General features: G+C 45.9%; 1 protein-coding gene across 2 annotated transcripts in view; it reads right to left on the reverse strand.

Annotated features, from left to right (window-relative positions):
- Nucleotides 1-448: 448 nt before the first annotated feature.
- Nucleotides 449-23,400, reverse strand: part of ARNT2 (aryl hydrocarbon receptor nuclear translocator 2) — a 175,678-nt gene continuing 152,726 nt past the window's right edge. For both annotated transcript variants that reach the window (XM_084816437.1, XM_084816436.1), the window contains exons 15-19: nucleotides 15,012-15,111; nucleotides 8,311-8,449; nucleotides 6,945-7,110; nucleotides 3,193-3,329; nucleotides 449-1,027 (exon numbers count right to left, since the gene is read on the reverse strand). In XM_084816437.1, coding sequence (XP_084672563.1) covers nucleotides 929-1,027; nucleotides 3,193-3,329; nucleotides 6,945-7,110; nucleotides 8,311-8,449; nucleotides 15,012-15,111 — 641 coding nt within the window. In that variant the 3' untranslated portion in view covers nucleotides 449-928. The remainder of the gene's footprint in view (nucleotides 1,028-3,192; nucleotides 3,330-6,944; nucleotides 7,111-8,310; nucleotides 8,450-15,011; nucleotides 15,112-23,400) is intronic.

Raw genomic sequence — 23,400 nt, forward strand, 5'->3', positions numbered from 1 at the left:
AGTAGAAAGGGGCATGGTCTTCAGATGCCAGGTGGGCCAGATATTCAACTCCTCGATATATATGAATGTAAAAAACTTGCCTCCATCCGTAGGTCTCTCTAGCCCACTCCTGTCTGACTGACAGTTTCTTTCCAAGGTCTAAGGCCAGGGATCTTTTCCCAGCTTTGTTAGCTGAGATCCTTTTATCTGGAGATGCGACAGGGAACTGAACACAAGACTTTTGTGCATGCAAAGCATTTGCAATACTCACTGACCCAAGTGCCTTCCCTCAGTGAAGCAGAGCATGGGAACAGAACCTTTTAGCCCATTCCAAGGCTACCACACTTAACCCACCAAAGGCATAATCTTATGCATATTTAGAAAGAAAAAAAGTCCTACAACTCCCAGCATTTCCGAGCCAGCCATGCTGGCTGGGGAATGCTGGGAGTTGTCGGACTTTTTTTTTTTTCTGTGTAAGCATGCATAGGATTGCGCCCTAAGCTATTCTTGCGCCATCCCATTAAAATCTAGAGGATTTATTTTTCAAGTAGCGTGCAAAGGACTGGAGAGCTTGTTATTTTTCATTATCTATTTACACAAAACTTTCTCTACAAGGGAAAGTTAGAAATGGTTCACATTCAAATGTTAAGAGCTCAGAGAAAGTTCACAATCAAAGTGCCTCCCCCCACCCCCCCCTACTGCAAAATGGGAATGCAATACAAAATGGATCCTTACATGAACCCCGACTGGTTGGCATTCATTATTTCATTAGAACTTGCATGGTCAGCATTTGGAAGGAGAGCGAGTTATTTTCTGAAATATGAGAACGGAGGCTTCTTGTATAATAGCTCCTATGATAATGCTGCACAGAAAAAGCAGAGCCCAAACTACATTGGTATTTCCCTCCCTCCTAGCCACATCATTTCAGAGGTTATCTGGCTAGATAAATTTACTCAGAAAATGGAGGAAACATGCCCAAATCAGCAAAATCTTCAATGTTGTAATTGCCAGTCCCTTGCGTTGGATCCCCTGGAATAGGTAGCATATCCTGCAAGATAAAGAAAAGCAAAAGGTAAATGTGGCTTTTCTTCTATGCTCATCTTGGGTGAAACCTGTTTTTATCATTTTTCCTGTAAAGCAAAGCTATGTCTCATGCTTGATTGTGCAGCGACTAGCTGAAAAAACAGCAGAGCAAACTGGAAGAGAGAGAAAGAGCTTCCGGTTTAAGAAAGCATGCTTTGTGCAACATCCTGGGTAGGGATGTCGGAGGAATCTGCAACGGAACCAAATGAATTCAGATTTTTATGAATCTGACCCACGGATTCCACAGAATCTTTTCCACAGAGTCTTTTCCCTTGGTGGGTGGATTCTGTGGACTTGCGGATCATTTTTCTAACGTTCAGGAATTTTGTGCAAATGTTGTCACAGAAAAATACACAAAAAGAAAAAAAAATGCCCCAAAATGCATATTCCCCCCATAGGTTAAGGCGTGAAAATGTGCATTTTGTGGGGATTTGTGCATTTCGTGGGGATTTGACCATTTTGCACAGGCGCATTTGCGCAAATTCAGAAACATAAAAAAATCAAATTGGGCAGATGACGGAATGAAAGGCACCTGTCAACTTGCAAAACACCGACGGAATGGATTTTACACAATCTGTAAATCCCTTTTCCTCGGATTGTGTGTAATACCTGGCACCTTCAGGTAGCAGCTGGGGCTTACAACTGCAGCAGGGACCACCAGTCCTGTCACATACCCTGTCCCGCAGTGCCAGGCAGCTATGACCTGCCATTTTAAAATTCCCCATAATGCTTTGGAGCACCCGAAGTAGCCCCATTTCTGGGGCACTGAGGGAAATTTAAAACAGCATCTTGAAGCCAGCTTGACAAGATCTTTTGACAAAACATTTTATTTATTCGTTGCATTTTGGATTGTTTTTGCTCTGCTCTCTGCATATACCCCTCTTGGCATCCTGAAAATGGAGAAACATGCCCAAATCAGCAAAATCATAGGAACACGGGCAGCTGCCTGATACTGAATCGGCCCACTGGTCCATCTAGCCCAGTACTGTTGACACCGAGTGGCAGCAGAAGCTCTCCAGGGTTGCAGGCAGGAGTTTTTCCAGCCCTACCTGGAGCTGCTGGGGATTGAACCTGGGACCTTTGTTAGGCAAAGCAGGTGCTCTGTCACTGAGCTATGGCCCCTCTCCTAATCATCAGTGTTGTAATTGCCAGTCCCTTCTGTTGGATCCCACAGAACAGGGATAGATGACCATTTTAGCTGAGCCTGAGCCAGAACAACCTGCCTTGTTTTGCATTAACTAGTGGCAAAGAACAGCTCGTTTCTGGCAGTTTTCTACACTGCCAAGTGTATTTGTATGATTTAATTGACTAATTAATTACGTTTCTATACCACCCAATAGCCAAAGCTGCTAATCTCAGCACCAGGGGTGCTTGTCCTGGAGGCTGCTATTTGGCAGCTGCCATTCCGCCGCCCCCCGCACTTACCTAACCCTATTCCTAGCCAAACATTAATCTTTGTTGGACTTTTGGCTCGGCACTACTCAAAGCTGGCATGTAAAACTGCACCTGGAAATAGCCAGGGCAGATCCTTCAACAAGAGTAGAACATGTTGATTATGACAATTTCCCGTTACTAGCCTGACCATCTTATTCTAAACCAGCTGAACCTTCTGTACAAACTCCGAAGGCAGCCCCCCATACAATGCCATAATTTACCATGGATGTGACCAAAGTAATGTCCAGGTCTTGTTTCCACTACTATATAAATATAACAGTACACTAGAGCAATGACAGCTGGCTTCTCTCCAGTGTTACCCCCCCCGCCCCCCGCCAAAGTCTAGGAATATCAGAAGCTGCCTTGGACTGAGTCAGACCCGGTTCAACTAGCCCGGTATTGTCAACACTGACTGGCAGCGGCTCTCCGGGGTTTCAGGCAGGAGTTTTCCAGCCGTAACTGGACATGCTGGGAATCAAACCTGGGACCCTCTGCACGCAAAGAAGATGCTCTACCACTGAGCTACGGCCCCATTCAACTCGCTAATCCCTCCGACTTCCGCAACTAGAACAGTAGTTCAGTGCTGAAAAGGAACAAACAACCCTTGTTCTCTTCTTGTCCCTTAAAGACGGGGAATTGCTGTGGTTTTGTTGCAGCACGAGCTGCTGTAGCAACGGTGCTTTTGGCTGTACTCACCTGGAATACTTCTGTCTGGCTTGTTTGCTGGTGAGGGTGCTGTTCACTGTTCTGCTGGTTATGGTGCTGGCTTTGCCACTGGGACCATACCTCCGATGGCCTCCCTTGAAACTGTCCACTGCTTTGGCTGCTCTCAGCTGAAAAAAAGATAAAATTATAAGGACGGTGTTTAAAAAAACAAAACAAAAACATATCTTTGTCTTTCTTTTTTAGCCAAGCAAAATATTCATTCCTGCCTACTGGGGGCTCATTCCTCGGTGCTTGATATTCACGCCATGGCCCTCCAATGGCACCTTCTTCTTTATAAAGTTATGCACAGGCATGCACATGTTGCTTGCCGATATCAGGAGTGGTTCTGCTCTCATTCTATCGAGCCAGAAAGTGAAAAAGGATCTTTTCTGTGGTGGCTTCGTCGCCCTCGAACTGCTTTCCAGAAGAGATGCACTGAAGTCCAGCTCTGCGGTCACTTAGGAATGTGAGCATGTTTTGAAAAATAAACGTATGCAGGTATTATGGATGGTCAGAAGCTTGTTCTCTATTACTGTATCAACCAATGAGGTGTGTGTGTGTTTAAAATATCTTAGGGTGCAATCCTATGGCGATGCCTGTAACCTTCCAAACTTGGAGACTTACGGGCGCCCTTTGCAGAGTGGGAGGAGAGGAAGGAGGCGATCTTCACCTCCACGCTCCTCCCGCTCTACATTTTGGTTAGATGGGCATTTTCCCCAGTGTAGCTGGGGGGCATCAGAGTGGGAGGGAAGGAGGCTGGGAAGGCCTGGGGATATGCCGCATCCTGACTTCCCCAGTCCCCTCCCCTCCCACCGGCACGCCCCCGTTACCCTCTCCCCGATGCTGCCTTTGCGACCCTGGAAGCAGCCAGCATGGCTCTCTCCGCGCCAGGAATCCAAATTTTCCTATGGCCCCCCAGACTGTCTAGTGGTCACAGTCTTGCTCCTACTAAGAATATTACGTTTTACTGGTTTTTATGGGTTAGTTAAATTTAAAAGTCATAAGCATCTTGAGAAAGTAGGACGGGTAGGCTAGAAATGCTATAATACGGATAAATCCAATTCATAAATGGTACTCCTGTTAGCTTGAAAGGAAGGCAGGGATGCAACCCTATGGATTTTGTTTGTTTGTTAAAATGCAGGTCTAAGTAGTGGCAAACCTAGGCAGTGTTCATGTGTCACAATAACTCAATTTTCAAAAACTGTGGGTTATTGTGAACGAGGCAGCGTGCTAGTGCATGCTGCCCAATCACTCCCACTATGAGTGGGAGTAGCTAGACGAAGGCAGGCAAAGTGGCTCCCGTGAGCATCAGTGCACCCTTGAACACCTTTCTTGGCACCCACTGAGATGCTCTACCCCTCCACATTTTTTCTTTTTAAATAACGATGTTTCTTACTGGCAGCTGGGATCTCTTCAGTGCAAAGTGAGGGCCTCCAGCTGCTCCCACCTTCACTTCCCATGAATGCCTCTGGGACACATGCTCAGAGGAATTCTTAGGAAATAAAGATGGTGGATGGCTGCAGGGTGATGCTTGCATCTGCAGGGCACCCGTTTTGTGATGGTGCCCAGGACAGTTTCTCAAATTTCCAAAGGTTGCCTACATCTGGGCTAAACAAACCGCCCACCTTCTGTCCGTGGTTTATTTGTAGTCGTGTGCGAATCAGGAACTCTGGCTTGTCTCTCCCTTGACAAGCCAGAGTCATAACTAGGGCTGTGCGCCGCTTCAGCCCAAGGGCCAAACCCTGAGTCGAAGCGGGCTGCTTCGGGTCCCTTTGAGCCCCTTCCAAGGTGAAACAGAGGGGGCACAGAGCGACCCGGAGCGGGTCGGGGGTTCTCCGAAGTGCTCAGTGCACTCCGGAGCTTCGGCACCCTGGCCCAGCCGCATCAGCCCTTCCAGGTCCTTCCCTGAGCTGCCCACCTCCTCCGCTGCCACCTCCACCTTCTCCTCCTCTGCCGCCATCATCGCCTTCTCCACTGCTGCCACCAGCTCCTGAGGCCTGGACGCCCGCCGACTCTTATTGCAGGGAGTTGCCATTTTTAAAATGGCGACTTCCAGGAGGTTACCATTTTAAAAATGGCGACTCCCTGAAATAAGAGTCAGCACATGTCCAGGTCTCAGGAGCTGGCGTTGGCGAGAAGGCAGCGGCAGCAAGGTAAGGAGCTGGGGGGTTGTGCGGGGGCGTTGGGGGGGACCCCAAGCACAGTTCGGCATCTGAATCCCACTTCGAGTTCGGGGCTGAGTCGGGTTGCCCCCCCACCCCCCCGAATCAGCCGAAGCTGAATTGGGCCTGCCTCCAAAGCCAACATGGTTTCTTGTTGGGTTATGACTCCGGCTCGCCAGGGGAGAGACATGTCAGAGTTCCTGGTTTGCACATCATGCCAAACAAACCATGGACAGAAGGTGCATTTTAGCTGCGGTTTGTTTCGCTGCCCCTGTTTGTAGTGGAAGGGATCAGGCAGCATGCAAAAGTATTCTGCATTGTTCACAATAACCCACAATGTTAAAAAATGGTGGGTTATTGTGATGTGTGAACTGGGCTCTAGTCTTAACTGTATTAACGTCTTTATCTTTGTGCAGAACCTAAACATGCTTCTGGATTTTGATAGTAATAATAATAATAGTAACAATAATGATGATAATACTGCTGATGATAATAATAATAACAACAGCCTAATTAAATAGAGCACCTGTTTACCCTCACCAACATGCACCTGGAACCCCATGGGAAGCACAATTTGCCTGTCCAGTCCCACCAGCTGGTAACCCCCCACCCCTCAGTTACATACCAATCTTGCTCAACCCACCCTATACCTGGATAGAACAGCCAGCCTGAATAAGAATAACTTCCATCACTTCTGGAAGATAAACAGGCTTAGTCTTTGGTGAGTCTCCCGTGCAGGGGAAGAGAATTCCAAAGCCACTGAGAGACAGCCACTGGGAGAGCCTCTCTACATGTCCTCGGAAGTTCTGACTTTGCACATGGACAAAGCTTAGGAGTGCATTATGGCTGATCGTCCTGAGAAGGATCCAGAATTAATTCATAATTACTGAATTAAGAACCAGATCCAAAGTCCGGTAAAGTCAAAGTAAAAGACTCTTCCTCCCAGATAACGTCTTGACTGAGACTTGAGCTCTTCATTGTCTGACTTTAAAACAAACAAAACCCGTTTTGCTTACTGTACACTTTGGTATTTACATGATCTCTGCTCACCTTTTGTTCCTGGCACTTATACTCAAACTTCTGAAGTTGATTCATTGCCTGTCCTGAATTATCAGCTGGATTTGCTGAGCCTGTGATATTGCTTTTCAAGTGTGCTGACTTGAAAAGACATCCATTCAAGCCCCCTGCTCCTCCCAATAGTGTTTCCTCCAAGTGCAGACAACAACAGATTGCCAGATTAAAGGACTCAGAGCAGTGGAGGATGGTGGCTCCGATTTCGGTGGGGCTGTGCATTCATCCTGGGTTTCAGTCAGAACCAGACAGAACTCTAAAGGAGCTATCCAAGGTGCTGAAGCGATTTTGCATCAGTACAGACCAAGCTGTTCTCAGATGGCCCATCCCTGCTGACCAGCTTGACCGCTTAGACAATGATTGGCTGGCCTGCTGATTTGCTAGCCTGCTGATTGGCCTGCCAGCCTCCAGGATCACCAACCCTGACGGATCCATATCATAATATGTTTAAGCTACATTTACTCTAGTACTTCAGTGTGCTCATGCAACGCAGCCAAGTTTCATACTTACCAAACCCCGGTGTTCTGTTAGCTAGGCTGGAATAGGCATTCCCACTTGGAGAAGATGTGGCAGGGCTGGACAGGGGGCTGTAGGATGCTGGGTCAGCGGGATACGTATGGCTGGTTCCAATCGCAAAGGGCGAAGACTGAGCCTTGCCAGATTGGGAAGGAATTTGCTGAATGGGGAGTGAAAAATCAACAACAAGCAACATAAAGATGTATTATTTTCCTGCAGTTTTGACACAGGAATGAAGTGGTGCAACAGAACTCTACCCTCAGCAATAAAACCCAGTTGCAAAACAAGCAACCTTGTGGAGCTAATTAGGCAAATCATTTCCCACGTTATGCTGTGGGTTCATGGTCATTTCAGTTCAAGAAACCCATCACACTGCAAGGGAGTGTGTGTAACTCTTCTCTGCCACGACCCATTTGTTCTCTCCTCCTGGTAGGTTACTCTACAGGCTCTGGTTCTGTGGAGCCATTGGGCAAGAGTGGGGTCTCTTCTCCTTGCCACTGTCACCACTGCTGTGGTGTTGTTATTCTTGTATTCAATAACAATGCCTTAGTTACATCCCGTTTGGACTACTGTAATGCATTCTACAAGGGGCTGCCTTTGAAAACTGTTCAGAAACTTCAACTAGTCCAGAATGCTGTGGCCAGACTGCTGACTGGGGCTGGTTACAGGGAGCACACAATTCCCTTGTTATAACAGCTTTACTGGCTACCGATCTGTTTCCAGGAAAAAGTGGTGGTTATAACCTATAAAGTCCTGTACATCTTGGGACGAGGCTACCTGAAAGATTGCCTTCTCCCATACAAGCCTGCCTGGTTTCCAAGATCTTCTGGAGAGGTGCTTCTTTTGAGTCTCCTGCCTTCAGAGGCATTTTGGTAGTGACCCAAGAGAGGGACTTTTCGGTGGCCACTCCTAAGCTGTGGAGTTCCCTCTCAAGGGAGGCTAGGTCCTCTCCCTCTCGGCTGTCCTTCCATTGCCAGGCAAAGACTGCTTTATTCAAGAAGGCCTTCAGCCTGTAAGTGGGTCTGGTGGGTTGGGTGCTGCTTTCAATAATACTTTTTTCTGGAATTGTTATGTTTTTATTGTATTTTATATAATAAATTAAAATATAATAATTATATTTTAATGTATTCTTTTAATCCATCCTAATTGGTTCTGTAAGCCACCTTGAGTGCCATATTTTGGTTGACAGACAGAGTAGAAAATAAATAATTCAATAACTAAATATCCTCATTTTCTTTTTCTGTCTTTGCAATCTCCACCACTTCCTAACAACCCTGCAATTGATTTATACCAAATATGACTTATCCTTTCTCTTCCAACAAGAAGATATAAAGTGGGCTCCCTTCATTCACTTTCATACCTGCCCTGGAAATGGAGGGCGACTTCCTGTCCAGGCAACTTGGCTCTGGTTTAGTTGGCGAGAGATCTGCGTCAGATTCTGGCCCGTTGATGAAGAGGACTGAATGTCGTTGACTCCAGGTACGTGGACCACAGATGAGCTTCAGAGAGGAAGAATGGAAATTGACTTATTAGTTATTTATTTCTAACCTTTTGTCAAGTCGCAAACCCTCCCGGTGCATAGGTCATCAAACGAAGAACTCGATTTCCAAGTAAACAGGCTTTATGATGTGAAACAATCAGTCTATCGGCAATTCAGATTACAGTCTTGACCAGCTTCTGACATCTGAAGCTAAATTCCCTGACCAAGAGGACACAAGCCTAAGTAGCTTGCTTGCTTATTTATTTCATTTCTATACCGCCCGATAGCCAAAGCTCTCTGGGCGGTTAATAAAGCTTACGATCTCCTTAGCAAGTCACTATAGTAGGATAGAAAGCTTTTGCAATTCTAATGTTAATCTACAGCACCGAACCAAAAAGGCTTTCTCAGTCCCAACCTCAGGGAGGATCTTCCCCTAGAGACCCCAAGTGGTGGGACAACCTGGTGTTGTTGTTTATTCGGTCAGTTGCTTCCGACTCTTCGTGACTTCATGGACCAGCCCACGCCAGAGGTTCCTGTTGGCCATCACCACCCCTACCAGGTAGACCAACCTGGTAGACCACTAAATTCCTTCATTTGCTCCACCCTCTTGGCTCTACGTCTGAGCCATGCATCTGTTGCACTCACCTCCTCCCCTTCAGTAAGTTGCTGGGTTCCCACAGAAGGAGAAGTGGTATCTGGGCCCTGCTCTAACTGATGAGCTTGCCCTTGAGACGATCCGTCCCTGTCTTTGTCTCCTTGAGGAATTTCCTCCCTTGCCCCCTCACCCATTTCATCTTCTGACTCTGACTCTGCTTCCATGGTCTCTACAGGGAGTCTGGGCCCAATCCTGACACATTTATAATCCCAGGGCACCGTGAGAAACATCAGAAACAAATCCACTGTAAAAGCCATATAATTACACAGAAAAAGACCCATTTAAAAATACTGATTAAAAATATTAAATGGCTTTGCTAGAGATGTTCAGATATATAAAAGGAATTGGGAGAGAACAAGACGATATACATAGCTATAATCATGTAGGTACAAGGATGCTCAGTGGTGTATGCTGATACTTTTAGAGCAGAGGTGGGGAACCTTTTTCAGCCAGAGAGCCTCATTCCCACCTGGCTAAGTTCTGGAGGCTGGGCCAAATTAAAAAGTAGGCAGAACCACCTCCTCTCTCATCCACAGTGGAGTAGTGGAGCCAGGGGTCACAGGGAGGCATGGCGGGGCCTTTTGTTTTGTTAGCAGGGATGCTGAAGTCATCTGCCACCCCACTCAGACTTCCCTGTTGCATCTGAGCTTAGCTGCAATCCTCACAGTAGCTGGAGAGAGAGAAACAAATGTTGCCAGCAACAATATATTCCCTGTTGTAATGTAAAATGTTTTGGGGTGGGGCTTGCTCTCAAATGAGCCATTAAGACCCATGAGCTGTACAAAAGACCCCGCTCCGGATGGAGATGAAAACTGCTGGAACCGATTTATTGTTATGGATCAACGCAGATGCCTGGATTTTTGGACTCTCTTTGGGGGTGTGGCTCTGGGGACTTTTACGATGAGCGCCCACACTTCAAAAATGTACCACTACGCCGCTGTTCACTGACACACTCACGCGTTTGTTCAGTCACATGCAAAGTTCCCAGTTTGCAGCTTCTCAGTTCTTTCCTGAGCAGGAGGTGGAGGAGATCATGTGGAGGTGAGGTTTAAAACTCCCCCCCACACTCTCTTCCCCTGTCCCTGCTGCTCAGGAAACAGCTGAGCAGAAGCAAACTGGGAACTGCTCTATCAGGAGCCTCCTCAAAGTGCTCCGGATACCTTGAGACAGCGGCTCCTGATGGAGCAGGCTTGCTTTGCCCCTCACCTTTCCCACAGGTAAAGGGAAGGGAAGCCTTCGGGAAGCACCACATCAAGGGATGCTCTGACTTGGATTCCTGCACTGAGCAGGGGGTTGGACTCAATGGCCTTGTAGGCCACATCCAACCCTACTATTCTATGATTCTAAGATGTGCCAGATGCCAACATCCCATGCCTCTTGCCTTTCCTGAGGGGCGGGGCTTCAAGGGAGGGGTCTTGGTGGGTCAGCGGAGGCTGGGGCTGGCAGGCTGGATCCAGCCCACTGCTGTTTTAGAGTGTGTAACAGTAAAGATTCCCTGCTCTCAGAGACCCCTCCCCCCACTGTGTTTTGGCTAAACTGAACATGGGTGGAAGAAGTAAGCCCAGAGGAAAGACTCATGCAGAAACACAACAGGCTATTTCCTCTGATGACAGATACTTTCTGCTGTATTCCTGAATGATCTAATCTTGTTTGATGGAGCAGTTACAGAAAGAATTCTCCTGCACTGGAGGCTGGTTGGAAGAGGGCAAAGTGAGGGAAAGAAATCAGTGAGATACAACGGCCATCCTCTTCTGCAAGCAGGTAGTTTGGGCTCGCAGGACACTGTAATTATTTTCTGATAAACACTCATGTACCTTGACAGCCAAATTTGGGAAAGTGCTGCACTGACAAAGCCAGAGAAAACCAAGCAAGGGACCCAGATCTCGACAGCACTTGAATAAGGATGAGATGGAAACTTTGCAAGTGTTTTCAAACTCCAAGGTGTCCTTGGACTGTTTGAACACACACTGGACTACATTCTTCTCAATCAGATCCATGAAACCCCCATTCCTTCATTTTACATAGACTGGTCCAGATATAACCGAAGGCTAGATGTGATTAATATATTTGCTATGTGTCATGTTTGTGTCCCCCCACCCCCACTTGATTTCAAAAGGATGCTATTCATAAAGACTTGCTACGCTTATTCCTGCAAAAATAAGTGCTATGCAGACTGAAGCAGGTGGGCAGAAGGTAGATGTCCAGATGTTTTGGGCTTCAACTCCCAGAAGTCTCTGCCAGCATGGCCAATGGTCAGGAACGCTGGGAGCTGAAGTCCAAAACATCTGGACATCTACCCCCTGCCCAACCCAGGCTTAAAGGATGTATCCCTCCCTGCTCCTAAATTAATGAATTCTCCATTCTTACTTCACTCTCTTCAGTAATGGCAACACTTTGCATTTCCTTTAACACAGGCCAAGTGTTCTAAGTGCTTCTCAATACAACCTCTGTAGGCTGGCCATAGGTTGGTGGTAGAGGCAAATGCTTTGCATGCAAAAGGTCCTGGGTTCAATCCCCAGCACTTCCAGGTAGGGCTGGGAAAGAATCCTGTCTGTAACTCTGGAAAACAACGGGCAGTCAGTGCAGACCAGGGATGAGCCAAAGGTAGATTAGGATCTACTGGTAGAACTCTGGATAATCTGTGGTGGATGAGCAAGGATTTCCCACTCACAGTGGTTTAACAGTAGCAAAAATTGTAATTGATGCTGCTCTGTTTGATGGTTTTCTATTGTTGTTTTGAAATTGCTGGCTATTTATTTTTGAGGTACCTGTAATTGTGTATTAACTGACTATTTTAATAGTGATCTTTAATACTTGGGCATGTAAACCCCTTAGAGATGTTGTCAATGGCTACTAGTCCTGATGGCTATGTGCTACCTCCAGTCTCAGAGGCAGTATACCTATGTATACCAGTTGCTGGGGAACAAGGGCAGGAGGGTGCTGTTGCACTCATGTCCTGCTTCTGTGGGCAGCTGGTTGGCCACTGTGTGAACAGAATGCTGGACTAGATGGACCCTCGGTCTGATCCAGCAGGGCTCTTCTTATGTAAAATAAAAGGTGGTTGTTTCACTTACCCATTCTTAGGCTTAGTTACAGACTTACAGCAAAGCAGGGGAATCACACACATACTCAGAAGCCCTATTTTTGTGGCTCCTACACAGGAATGCTTGCTTCTTTGATATTTATGAAAGACACAGGATGACCCGCTTCCACTAAGGGTGGACAGCTATTTTTTAGAACTCTAAGATTATATAGTGTACAAAAGCAAATGCATACTGATGAACTTTACTCATCTCTCTTTTATGCTGCAGAAGACACCCAACAGAATAGAACAGAAATTTGCGCACGGCTCTCAAGATGCCAAACCTTGGAACAGCAATGGAAAATCAGCTGCGCTGTAATTGAACTCCAACTTCACACAGTGGATCTCCTTGAAGCACTTTTTAATCCTGGCAATATCCTCAAGGGTTCCTAGCCGATTGGTTTCTCACTCAGGCAGTCAACACCCAGGGAGCTGTCTCTCCCAAGAAAAACACTTCCTTCCCAACAACTACACTATCACTTATATGCAGCTCAATACGCAAAACAAAACACAGCATGCACTACATTTCTACAAAAACATAGCTGGTTTCTCATTTCAAATTCCTCTATTATACAACTAACCGTTATGAATGGTGTTCTCTCTCCCTCTTTCTTTTAATTGCTTAGTCTATGTTACTTAGTTCTATTCTTAGGGTTGCAGCCCAATTTATTTATTATTTATTTATCTATCGTATGGCACATTTACATTTCATTACAATAAAAACATAGAGCATAATAAATATGAAATATAAAATATAGGCAGGAATATTACAAACGTATGTCTAGGTTACAGATATAGTTTTTTTACTTCAGTTGTCACAGCCGGGAAATCAGCAAAGTCTCCATTGTAGGCTCGGTTTTGACACTCTGTCACTATATGTTGGATAGTTTGTTTTTCAGCCCCACAATCACAATTTGATGATGTTGTTTTGCCCCATTTATAAAGGGCATCTGCATATCTACCATGACAGGTGAATTTGGTTAAATTAAAGATATCTTAGAGAGCAATCCTAAGGCCCCTAAACAGAGTCTGGGTGGCCATAGGAGAGTCCTGATTCCTGGATCTGAGGTCAGAGACAGTGCTCCAACCTTGGACACAGCAGTCTGAGCTCCCTGCCCTCTCCCCCTTGCAGCCAGCGTGGAGAGTCACTCTGGCTGCCTCTCCGAGCTCGCAACAGCAACCTCAGAGAGGAGGGAAAGGGGGCATGCCAGTGGGCGGGGAGGGGACAACTTACACCATATCCCCAGGCCTCTCCAGCCTCCTTCCCTCCCCATCCCCATTGTCTCAGCTAGAAAATGCCCGTCTAGCTAAAATGCAGAGCAGGAGGCATGGTGGAGGCAAGGAGCACCTCTGTGGCGTCTCCCACTTTGCACTGGATACTCGTACACCTGTGAGCTCGGGAGCTTATGAGTATCAAGGGCAGGTCTGATAGGACTGCACCCTTAGGTGATTGATTGCATGAATTTTAGCTGATGAATCATCAGTTCCGTTTGGATAAATTTACACATGAGAAACGGAATAGTTTTGTTTTTAGGCGATGGTGCACATGCATGTAGTAGCAAGTACCATCAAAGAAGAGACGTTCAATCCTGCGCAAGAGACAAGGCATGCCTCTTCTTAAGATGATGCCTGCCTTTTGCCATTTTTATAACAACTTGCATTTTTTAAATTATATAATAAAACCACTGTCCAATTAAACCTGGGCATATTTTCAGTCAATCAAGATGTTTTCAATCAATCAATCAATCAATCAATCTAGCTGATTAATCAGTTAAACATTGCAGCCATACCTAAAACGGTGTGCTCCCTGTATCTTGTCTTCAGTATTATGATAGCCTACTTTCTGGTTTGCTTCCTTTCCCATCTCGCTCCTCTTTCTTGGGTTCTTAACTCTGCAGCCCATTTTATTTTCTCTTCTTTTTATTTATATATGATATGATATCAATTTCTAATCTGCCCAATAACCAATGGTTGTCTGGGTGGATCACATATCACATTTCCCTTTCTGCATTCTTTCCTCAGCATATCCAGTTTAAATGTACACTTTTGCATTCTGATCTAACTTTATTCACTCTTCTATATGGCATGAATAAACCCCAAGTGGTTCCAGGATGTGGAAAACATGAATCCAAACATTCAAGAGTGCATCCCACTGAAAACAATGCCATGTGGAAAGACAGCAATGACATTCAGGCTTCCATGAACATTTCTCAGCATCTATCACTTGATCTGATGTGTAAATCTGAGACCTGGTGTAGCGTAGAGGCTATGGGATGGAGCAATGAATCAGGAGGTCCTCGCTTCAATCTTGCCTCTGCTGTAAACACACTAGGTGACCTTAGACAAGCTACTCTCTCTGAGTCTCAGTCTCCCCATATGCAACATGGGGACAATAATACTGGCTTATCTTACAGGGTTCTTGTAAGAATTACAACTGGATAATGTGCGTGAAGCTCTTTGAACACTTGAAAGCACTATACAAATCTGCTTCAAACCTGTGGCAGACCCCTACTGCTGGTATGACTACTGTATGCAATCTGGCCCTGGAGGATTATGGTCTGAAGAATCTGGTGAGGCCATATAGGTAGAGGGTCCAAATATCAGGAGTTTGGTGTTTTTTAAAACCCAAGTATGTTTTTAAAACTCTATCAGTAATTGATCTGAAAGCAACCTTAGTCTATTTCAGGGCAAAGTGAGTTCTGGACTGCAGCTACCGCAGTTGTTTCCAACAGGGAAAATTAAGTCATGATGCTGTTAAGGAACATGGGCCGGCATTATCGGTGACTCTTAATAACGCAATTGTCTTTTCTTTGCAGCGATCCATTCTGCCATGACGTACGGTACCTGAAAGATTTCCCGGAATGTCCTGGCTGGAAAGGACTTCCTTGGGAATAGATCTGCTGGTTTCCCGTCGTGGACGCTGAAGGCATCATCTTTTTATCTGCTGCAAGAACAACCGCAGAAAGAGACGTTTCAGGATAACAGGATGTATGTATGTATTTAAAACATTTGCATCCCACCCTATATCATTAAGATCTCAGGGTGGCATACAGATAAAATCAATTTAAACAGTATCAAACAATAAATAATTTAAACAGCTAAAAACATATTAAACCATTAAACAAGCTAATGCCAACCTAAAACAATACAACAATTAAAATGGTGTGCTACTTTAGGGAATGCATTTAGCTCTCAAAGGCTTTGGTAAAAAGCCACTTTTTTACTTGGTGCTGAAATGAAACCAATATCTGCACCAATTGGGCCTCCAAGGAGAAGGCATTCCACAACTGGGGTGCCACAGCAGAGAAGGCCGTCTCCCATGTCCCACTGTAGTGTATGTCTCACACTGGTGGGAAGCAGAGGAGGGCCCCTCCAACAGATCTCAGTCCTCGGGCAGGCATATATAGGGAGAAGCGCTCCCTCAAATATCGAGATCCCAAGGCACTTAGGGTTTTAAATGTCATCACCAGAACCTTGAATTCTGACCAGAGGCATATTGGCAGCCAGAGCAATTCCTTAAAAACTTGTGTTATATGATCTTTACGAGATGTTCCTGTCAGCCGTCTAGCATTTATTTAGTTCTATTTATTTTTTACATTTCTATCCTGCCTTTCTTTCCCCCAAGGAGCCCAAGGCAGCGTGTAAGATCCTCCTCCTCTCCATTTTATCGTCACAACAATTCTGTGTGGTAGGTAAGGATGTCGGGGAAATCCACAATGGAATCAAATGAGTTCAGATTTCTGTGAATCTGACCCAAGGATTCTGCAGTGGACCAGCTTTTCCTGAGTCGCACGGATTCCATGAACTTGCGCACCAGTTTTTTTACTTTCTGGAATGTTACACAAATGTAATCATAGAAAAATACATAACATAAAAAAACGCCAGCCGAAAATGTGCATTTTCCCCATAGGATAAAGCATAAAAATGTGCAGGGGGGATTTGTGAGGGGGGGCGGGGGGGATCTGTGCATTTTCGCAAGTGCGAATTTGCACGAATTTGGGAAATTCTGAATTTCCACCAATGAGCAGACGACAGAACGAAAGGTATTTGACAATTTGCGAAACACAGACAGACTAGATTTTACAAAATCTGTACATCCCTAGTGGCAGGTTATGGTGCGAGTCAATGACTGGATCAAAGTCACCCAGTGAGCTTCGTGGCTGAGTAGGGACTAGAACCCGGGTCTCCCTTTACACAAAAGTTAAGGATAGCCTGGGGGAAATTAAAAATAGGTAAGTTTGAAGGGGTATGGATGAAATTTATGGAATTTGCAAAATCGGTAGAACATGGGCATATGCCTCTGTCTGCATATATAGTGTTCTGGAGAGCGTAGATCTAAGGAAACATGACTCCTCTCAACAGGAATTGAAACTTGATGTGTCAGTGGTGACCTAGGAATTAAGATCTGTGAGCAAGAAATTATGGAGTATAAAATTGATTAATTAATATTTAAATACCAGCTAGAAATGGAAATGTCAGATACTGAACAAAGTTTTTGTAACATTATGTAACAAGAAATCAAAATTAATAACATTTCAAAAACATTAAAAGAAAAGACAACCCGGGTTAGAGTGTTCCAGTCCAACACTCTAACCACCACACCACACTGGCTATCCCCCAAATGGAATCAGTGAATGCACAGCCTATGCACATCACTTGGCAGTGGAGAATGGTTTCCTTTGCTAGTCCCTTATCACAAAACACAAACAGAAAGCTGGCAGGACTCCCTTTGGAAGATACCATAAGAAATTATGTGGCTATTAAAAGGTTTTCTTCAGGCCCAATGGGGAACTCCTGTCTTCCAGTTACATCAGCTGGATTGCTACTAAATTCCTTATACCAGGTTATGACGACATAGCTATGCTTGAACCGCCAAATGATTGGTGGTTGCAGGAAAGGGGAAGGGGGTATGGCCATCAGGGGAACTCCACCCCCCAGGTTGGCCAGATTTGGCCCCCGGGCCTGAGCTCTTGCACCCCGGGGCAGAAAATACCAGGCTAAATAGACAATAAGCTGACCTGATACAAGGCTGCTTCCTATGTTCCTTTGCTCCAAACTGACCCAAGATGCTCCCACTCGAGGTTGAAAATGTGTGTTTTCTAGGGAGAGCCATGACGCAGGCAAAATTCAGTGAGCAGTTCTGTCTGCTGATCTCACTAGAGATGTGCATGTGCTAAACAGCCCTTTTGCCTGGCTTGACTCCTGCGGAAGTGAATCACGGGCAGAGCCAGTTAAAAAATGAGTTGCGGACCGGGGAAGTATACAGTTCACTTCAGTTTGAGCTTATTTATCTTGGCCTTCAGCCATTAACAAGCCTCAGGATTATAAAATACATTAAAGGAACAACTGCAATATTGCACAGAACAGTAAATTCCCACAAGATGCTGCAAAACAATGAGAAACCATTTCTTCAGAAATATTAAGTACTGATCTCAGAACTCAAATCTGTGGTCAAGTAACTAGAAAACTCTGGCAAGATTTACAGACGACAAAGCAAAACAGGCTACACGGTGAGGGTTAGTGTAGTGGTTAGAACGGCGGACGAGGACTACACATGCTCTGTGTGCAGCTGTCCTTAAAGATGGTTTCAAGTGGTACAAAATGTTGCCGCTTCAGTACTGGTAATCAGATGACACTGTGTCAGCCGCACTGGTTGCCGCTATGTTTCTGGGCCCAGTTTAAAGTACTGGTACTGACTTTTAAAGCCCTAAACCATGGCTGGGGAACTTCTGGAGGTTGGGGGGGGGGGGCTGCATTGCTCCCCAGACCATCAGGAGGTGTTCCTGCCACCACTGAATTTGCTGCTGTAGCGGTGGCAAAGATCACGGTGACTCTGTAGGCAAATGAAGTGGGCAGGGAGCACGCGCCTCGCTTGCAAGCACAATGGCACTTCCTGGAATGCGATCCTGCTTGCAAGCGAGGAGTATGCTCCCCGTGCCTCTAACGTGCCTGCAAAACGGCCATGATTTCTGCTGGGGCAAATTCAACAGCTGAGATGGCAGTGGAATGCAGTGAAGGCACAAAAACAGCCATGGGGGGGGCATGTGAGACCGTGCCCCAGTCCAGGGGGAGCTACAGCCCATGACACTGATTCTGAGTCAGAGGGGGGGGGCTGTTGAGTCAGGCCCAGCCATGGGAAGCCAAGCCAGGTGCCTGGGAACTCAGTTCTACCAGGCCTTCCAGTGCCTTATGAGCTGGGAGGGGTTGAGACACAGGACGTTGTCATGGCCTATCTTCCACAGCAGTCACTCCCCTGTATTTAAACCAGAGCAATAGACTTTGCTGGAAACTACGTATTTGTACCCTGGAAAGCTTCCCGCTGTCACTGAAACCATGACTTGTTTAGACTTATTCGGTGTGCTGAACCCAGGGATGCTCATGAACAGATTCTTGTGAAGAAACTACGTTGTAATCTGTTAGCTGTGCATCTTTATTAGGACTGTAAAGGCTGACAGCTAATTACCAGAATTACTGCAATAAAAGGTTTCACTGAGACTTCTGCCTCAGCTCCGGGAAGTGGCTGTGACAGCCGCATGTGGCTCATGGGCCATGTGTTGCCCACCCCTGCTTGGCCCATACTGAATTGCCCACACTTTGAGATCAGCATTGGAGGGCCTATGGGTGTGCCCACCTGTAAGAGCAATTAGGGTGGTGGGAGGAGAGATAGGGTCTTCTTGGTAGTGGCCCCTTATTTATGGAACTCTCTTCCCATTGTTGTTTGCCAGGCCCCATCAGTACAGGCCTTCAAGTGGGCCCTAATGACTTCCTGTTACTGTGGCTTATCACTGAGTTAAGGACTTTATTGGGCACCATTGTGTATATGGTGCTATCTGGTTTTAAGTATTATTTTTCATCTGTTATTCTTATTTCTTTAATCATATTTGGGGGGTGTTTTGTGGTTTGAAATCTTGCTGTATGCTGCCTTGGATGGGTTTAGCCTAAAGCAGGGGTGGGAAACTTGTGGCCCTCCAGAGGTTTTGGCCTACAACTCCCATCAGCCTTAGCCAGCACAGTTAATGGTGAGAGCTGATGGGAGCTGTAGGCCAAAACAGCTGTAGGTCCACAAGTTGCCCACCCCTCCCCTAAAAGGTAGCTTACGAATCTTATAAACAAACAAGCAAATAAATGGTCTTGGAAGACCCAGGTTTAAAGCCCCATTGAACCATGAAGCACACTGGGTGAACATGGGTGAATCACTCTCTCAGAGACTAAACTACCTCACAAGGTTGTTGCATGCATAAAATGGGGGGGTGGAGGGACTTGTGTATACCGCTTTGAGCACCTTGGAGGAAAGGCAGGATATAAATGTAATAAATACAGTATATGAAAAAAATACATTTAGGATGACTGCTTTGTTTTCATTTGTCAATGATTATTGCAACGTTTGTGCAATAGACTAATACATGCAGCCTTCCCAAAAACTGCGAAAGGAACCTCTGTCTTGAAATCTCTAAAATTGTACACAACCATGTGGTGTCAAATATCATTGTTTAAAACAACACCCCACTAACAATAAGGATTTTTTAATACTATCCAGAAACTATTTCCGATCACATTAACTGAAATCCGAGTTGTATAAAGATGCCTCTTCCTGAGTCCTTCCGAACTGTAGCAAATCAGGTTCAAATTCATATGATGCAAATAATATTCAGGTTCACAATGATGCTGGGAAATAAGTGCCAGATCACAGCTTGTGAATCCCTATTTTAAATCCCCTCTGTGCAGCATGAGGCCAATAAATCACATGAGGTTCAATAAATCACCAAGGAAAAGCCATCTAGTGAAGCTTCCCTAGCAAATCCGAGTTCTGGTATTTGGCTGTAGTAGGAAGTTGCCGAGGGGAAATTCCTGGTTTCTGAATCTGGAAACTCTGTGAGTGTAGGAATATTCATATACGATTCCTGTCTTCTAAGTGCTGCTGCTTATAAACACATGGCTGTATCAATAAGGGATCTTTTTCCTGCTAAGATACGTGCTTGACGGCTACAGAGTGAATGTCCCAACCACGTTTGGCTCCTCTGTGTGAGCTCCAGCTATTTGCAGAAACTGAACCAGAGAAAACCAGTCCAAAATCAACACAATACAAACGCCTAAAAGTAACACGAAGGTTTGCCTGTATATTTTTGATCACGTCTCAGGGTGGGGGAAAAATACCCCCACCGTTATCATTTCACCAATATGCGGATGGCTCCCAGCTCTACCTCTCCTTTTCGTCTAATCCAGGAGATGCAGTGGATGTTCTGAACCAGTGCCTGGGCAGGGTAAGTGTACTGGGGGCTCGTGGCTCCGATCTCAGTGGAGCGGTGAATCCACTCTGGGTTTCAGTCAGAACTCTACAGGAGCTCTCCAAAGTGCTTTCCTTTTCACCTTGGAGAGCTCCTTTAGAGTTCTGACTGGCTCTGACTGAAACCTGGAGTGGATTCATCACCCCACTGACATCAGAGCCACCAGCCTCCACTGGGTAAGGGTAACCAGGATCAGACCCTTGTGTGCAATCCTAGTTTGCAGGGGAAGCACGTCAGGCCCACAGGTCAAATTTGGCCTTCTTGGGGTCCCAATCCAGTCCTCCAAGGTTCCCCAGATGGTCATGCCCCCTTCCTCTGGCCCCATCCCCTTTCTACCAGCTTGCTGATTTCCTGGCTTTTGCTCCATCTCCCCCGCCTCCACCGCCCATTCTAAAAGGCTGAAATGCCTCTCACAAAGCTTAGTTACTGGCAATAACAGCTTTACGCTAAACTATGCTTGTCGTTCTGTAATTTTGGCCCTCCCCTTTTGCTTTTGGCCCTCCCCTTTTGTCACTGGCCCAGCCCACCATTGGAATGTGGCCCCTGAGAGCTGCTCTGAAAGTGAATTTGGCCCTTGGGCTGAGAGAGTTCCCAACACCCCTGCTTTAAAACGTAGGAAACTGCCTTAAAGCAAGCCGGACTGTTTTTCCATCTAGCCCAGTACTTTCTGCTTTGACTGGCAGCTGCTCTCTGTGGCCTCGGGCCAAAGTCCATCACAACACTTGCTATCTGTTCCTTTAACTGGAGACACCCAGGATTGCATCTGACTCCTTGTGTAGGCCAAGCATGCGCTGTACCACTGACCTATGGCCCCATCTCCATCATCTGCCGGTGTGGGACAAACCAGGAACCAACTAATTAAGGTAAATGTGCAAGAGGAGGAGAAGGAACACAGAAAGCTGCCTTATACTGACTCAGACTTTTCTTCCATTTAGTCCAGCATTGTCTGCACTCTGGGGTCCCCAACCTTTTTAGGTCTGTGGAATTTTGAGAGAGTGTCATGGGTGCTCTCACAAAATGGCTGCCATGAGGGGAGGCTTGCCCAGTCATGAAATGGACATGGCTGGTCACAAAACACTCATTTCCCAGAAGACAAACTGGTGAGACTAAAAGAAAAGTAACTTGCCCAAGAACCTTTGTACAAGACAGAAGTGGGAGTATGAAACATTCTTCTGAACCCAAATAAAGATGGTGCTGGAAGGGAGCACTCTGCTTTGCAGCATGCCAGCCTCCCAGTTAATTTTTATTTTATTTTTTAAGAAATCTTAAGAAATGAATAAAAATCAGGACCGGTAGGGAGCCTGGTGAGAGCCAAGAGAGGCAACTGTGGGCACACTGGAGACCCCAGGTTGGAGACCCCCCTCCGGATCTCCAGATATGGATCTCCCCAAGTTAGAGACCCCCAGGAGCTCCAGACACAGATCTCTCCAAGTTGGAGACCCCCAGATCTCTTCCGCATTGGAGTCCCCCAGGATCACCAGATCTTCAGACACAGATTTTTCCCAGCCCTACCTGGAGCTGCTGGGCCTTGAACTTGGGACCTCCTGCATGCAAAGCACGCACTCTACCTCTGAGCTACATCCCTCCCCTAAAGACTATAGCATCAAACAACAAATTAGCATTACGGGTGAACTAACCCCTGTGCTACACCAGTGAAGGGCCCGCTGCCCTAGAACTGCTACCGTTCTTCTGAACTTTGTGGGTGTTCCATGGAGCATTAGAGAGAATTCTTACTTGGGATTTCATAGGGCAGGGGTAGGCAGCTTGTGGCCCTCCAGATGTTTTGGCCTACACCTCCCATCGTCTCTCACCATTGCCTACATCGGCTAGGGCTGATTGTAGCCCAAAACATCTGGAGGGCCACAAGTTGCCCACACCTGACATAAACAGATGCTCTCACTTGGAACCTTGTTGGTTTCTAACGGACCCATTCCTACAGTGTCCTGTGCCTACTTTGCTAAGTAAATGCAGATTGAGGTGAGCAGGGTTAACAGGAGATAACACAGCCTCAGGGAGACCTAACTGCTGAAACAGTGTTTTCCATGCTGGAAGGAAAGATCACTGTGTACCTAAAAAGGAGCCTGGCAGGGGAACTATCTCCTGATGTCCCTTTAGTTGCAAACAGTGGGATGTTTCTGACTTTGCTAAGAGCTACTTGCATGATGATTAATTCATAACCAATGTAAAAACTCCATCCTCAGCAGGGATGGAAAGGAACAATAAACAAAGGAGAATATCAAGTTAAAAAATAATCCTAAAATGTATCTGGGAAAGACAATACTCCTTCTTTCCCCCTCCTCAGAAAAGAGTAGACTTATTTACAGATGGAATTGCTCCTCACTGCCCAGTTTATTTATTTGTTTTATTTACAATGTTTATATACTGCTCCTCATCAAAGATTTTGGAGCGGTGAACAAGATAAAAGAATAAAACACCATATTAAAACAATTAAAACATTTTAAAAGAAACAGATTCTGAACTTAATAAACCATGGCTGGTCACTCAAGGAAGGCCTCTCGAAATAACAATGTCTTCAGGAGGTGCCAAAAGCAATACAACATTGGCACCTGTCTCGCCTCTAGAGGCAGGGAGTTCCACAGGAAGGGGGCCACCACACTCAAGGCTCTTTTCCTGGTGGACTCCAGCCAGGCCATGGGTTCAGGTGGAACACCAGGGATATGCCCTCTGATGACCTCAGTGACTGGACAGGTTGGTAAACCTGCCCACCTACCTGTTATCAACCATGCTGACAGAAGCTGTTTGGGAGGCAAGTCTCTTGTTTTTTACTTCTGTTAAATTTAAAACCTTTACTACTCAGCTACATTGTAAAACACTGTAAGACTGCTACATTGTAACAATAAGTGGGGCTATTTTGTTTAGGAAAAAAAAGGCAAATAAGGGAGGGAACATGATAGAGATGTATAACATTATGCATAGTGGACAGGAGC

This window comes from Heloderma suspectum, chromosome 11, assembly GCF_057233095.1.
Source record: "Heloderma suspectum isolate Gila_16-S chromosome 11, 16-S_ref, whole genome shotgun sequence".
Lineage (NCBI taxonomy): Eukaryota > Metazoa > Chordata > Lepidosauria > Squamata > Helodermatidae > Heloderma > Heloderma suspectum.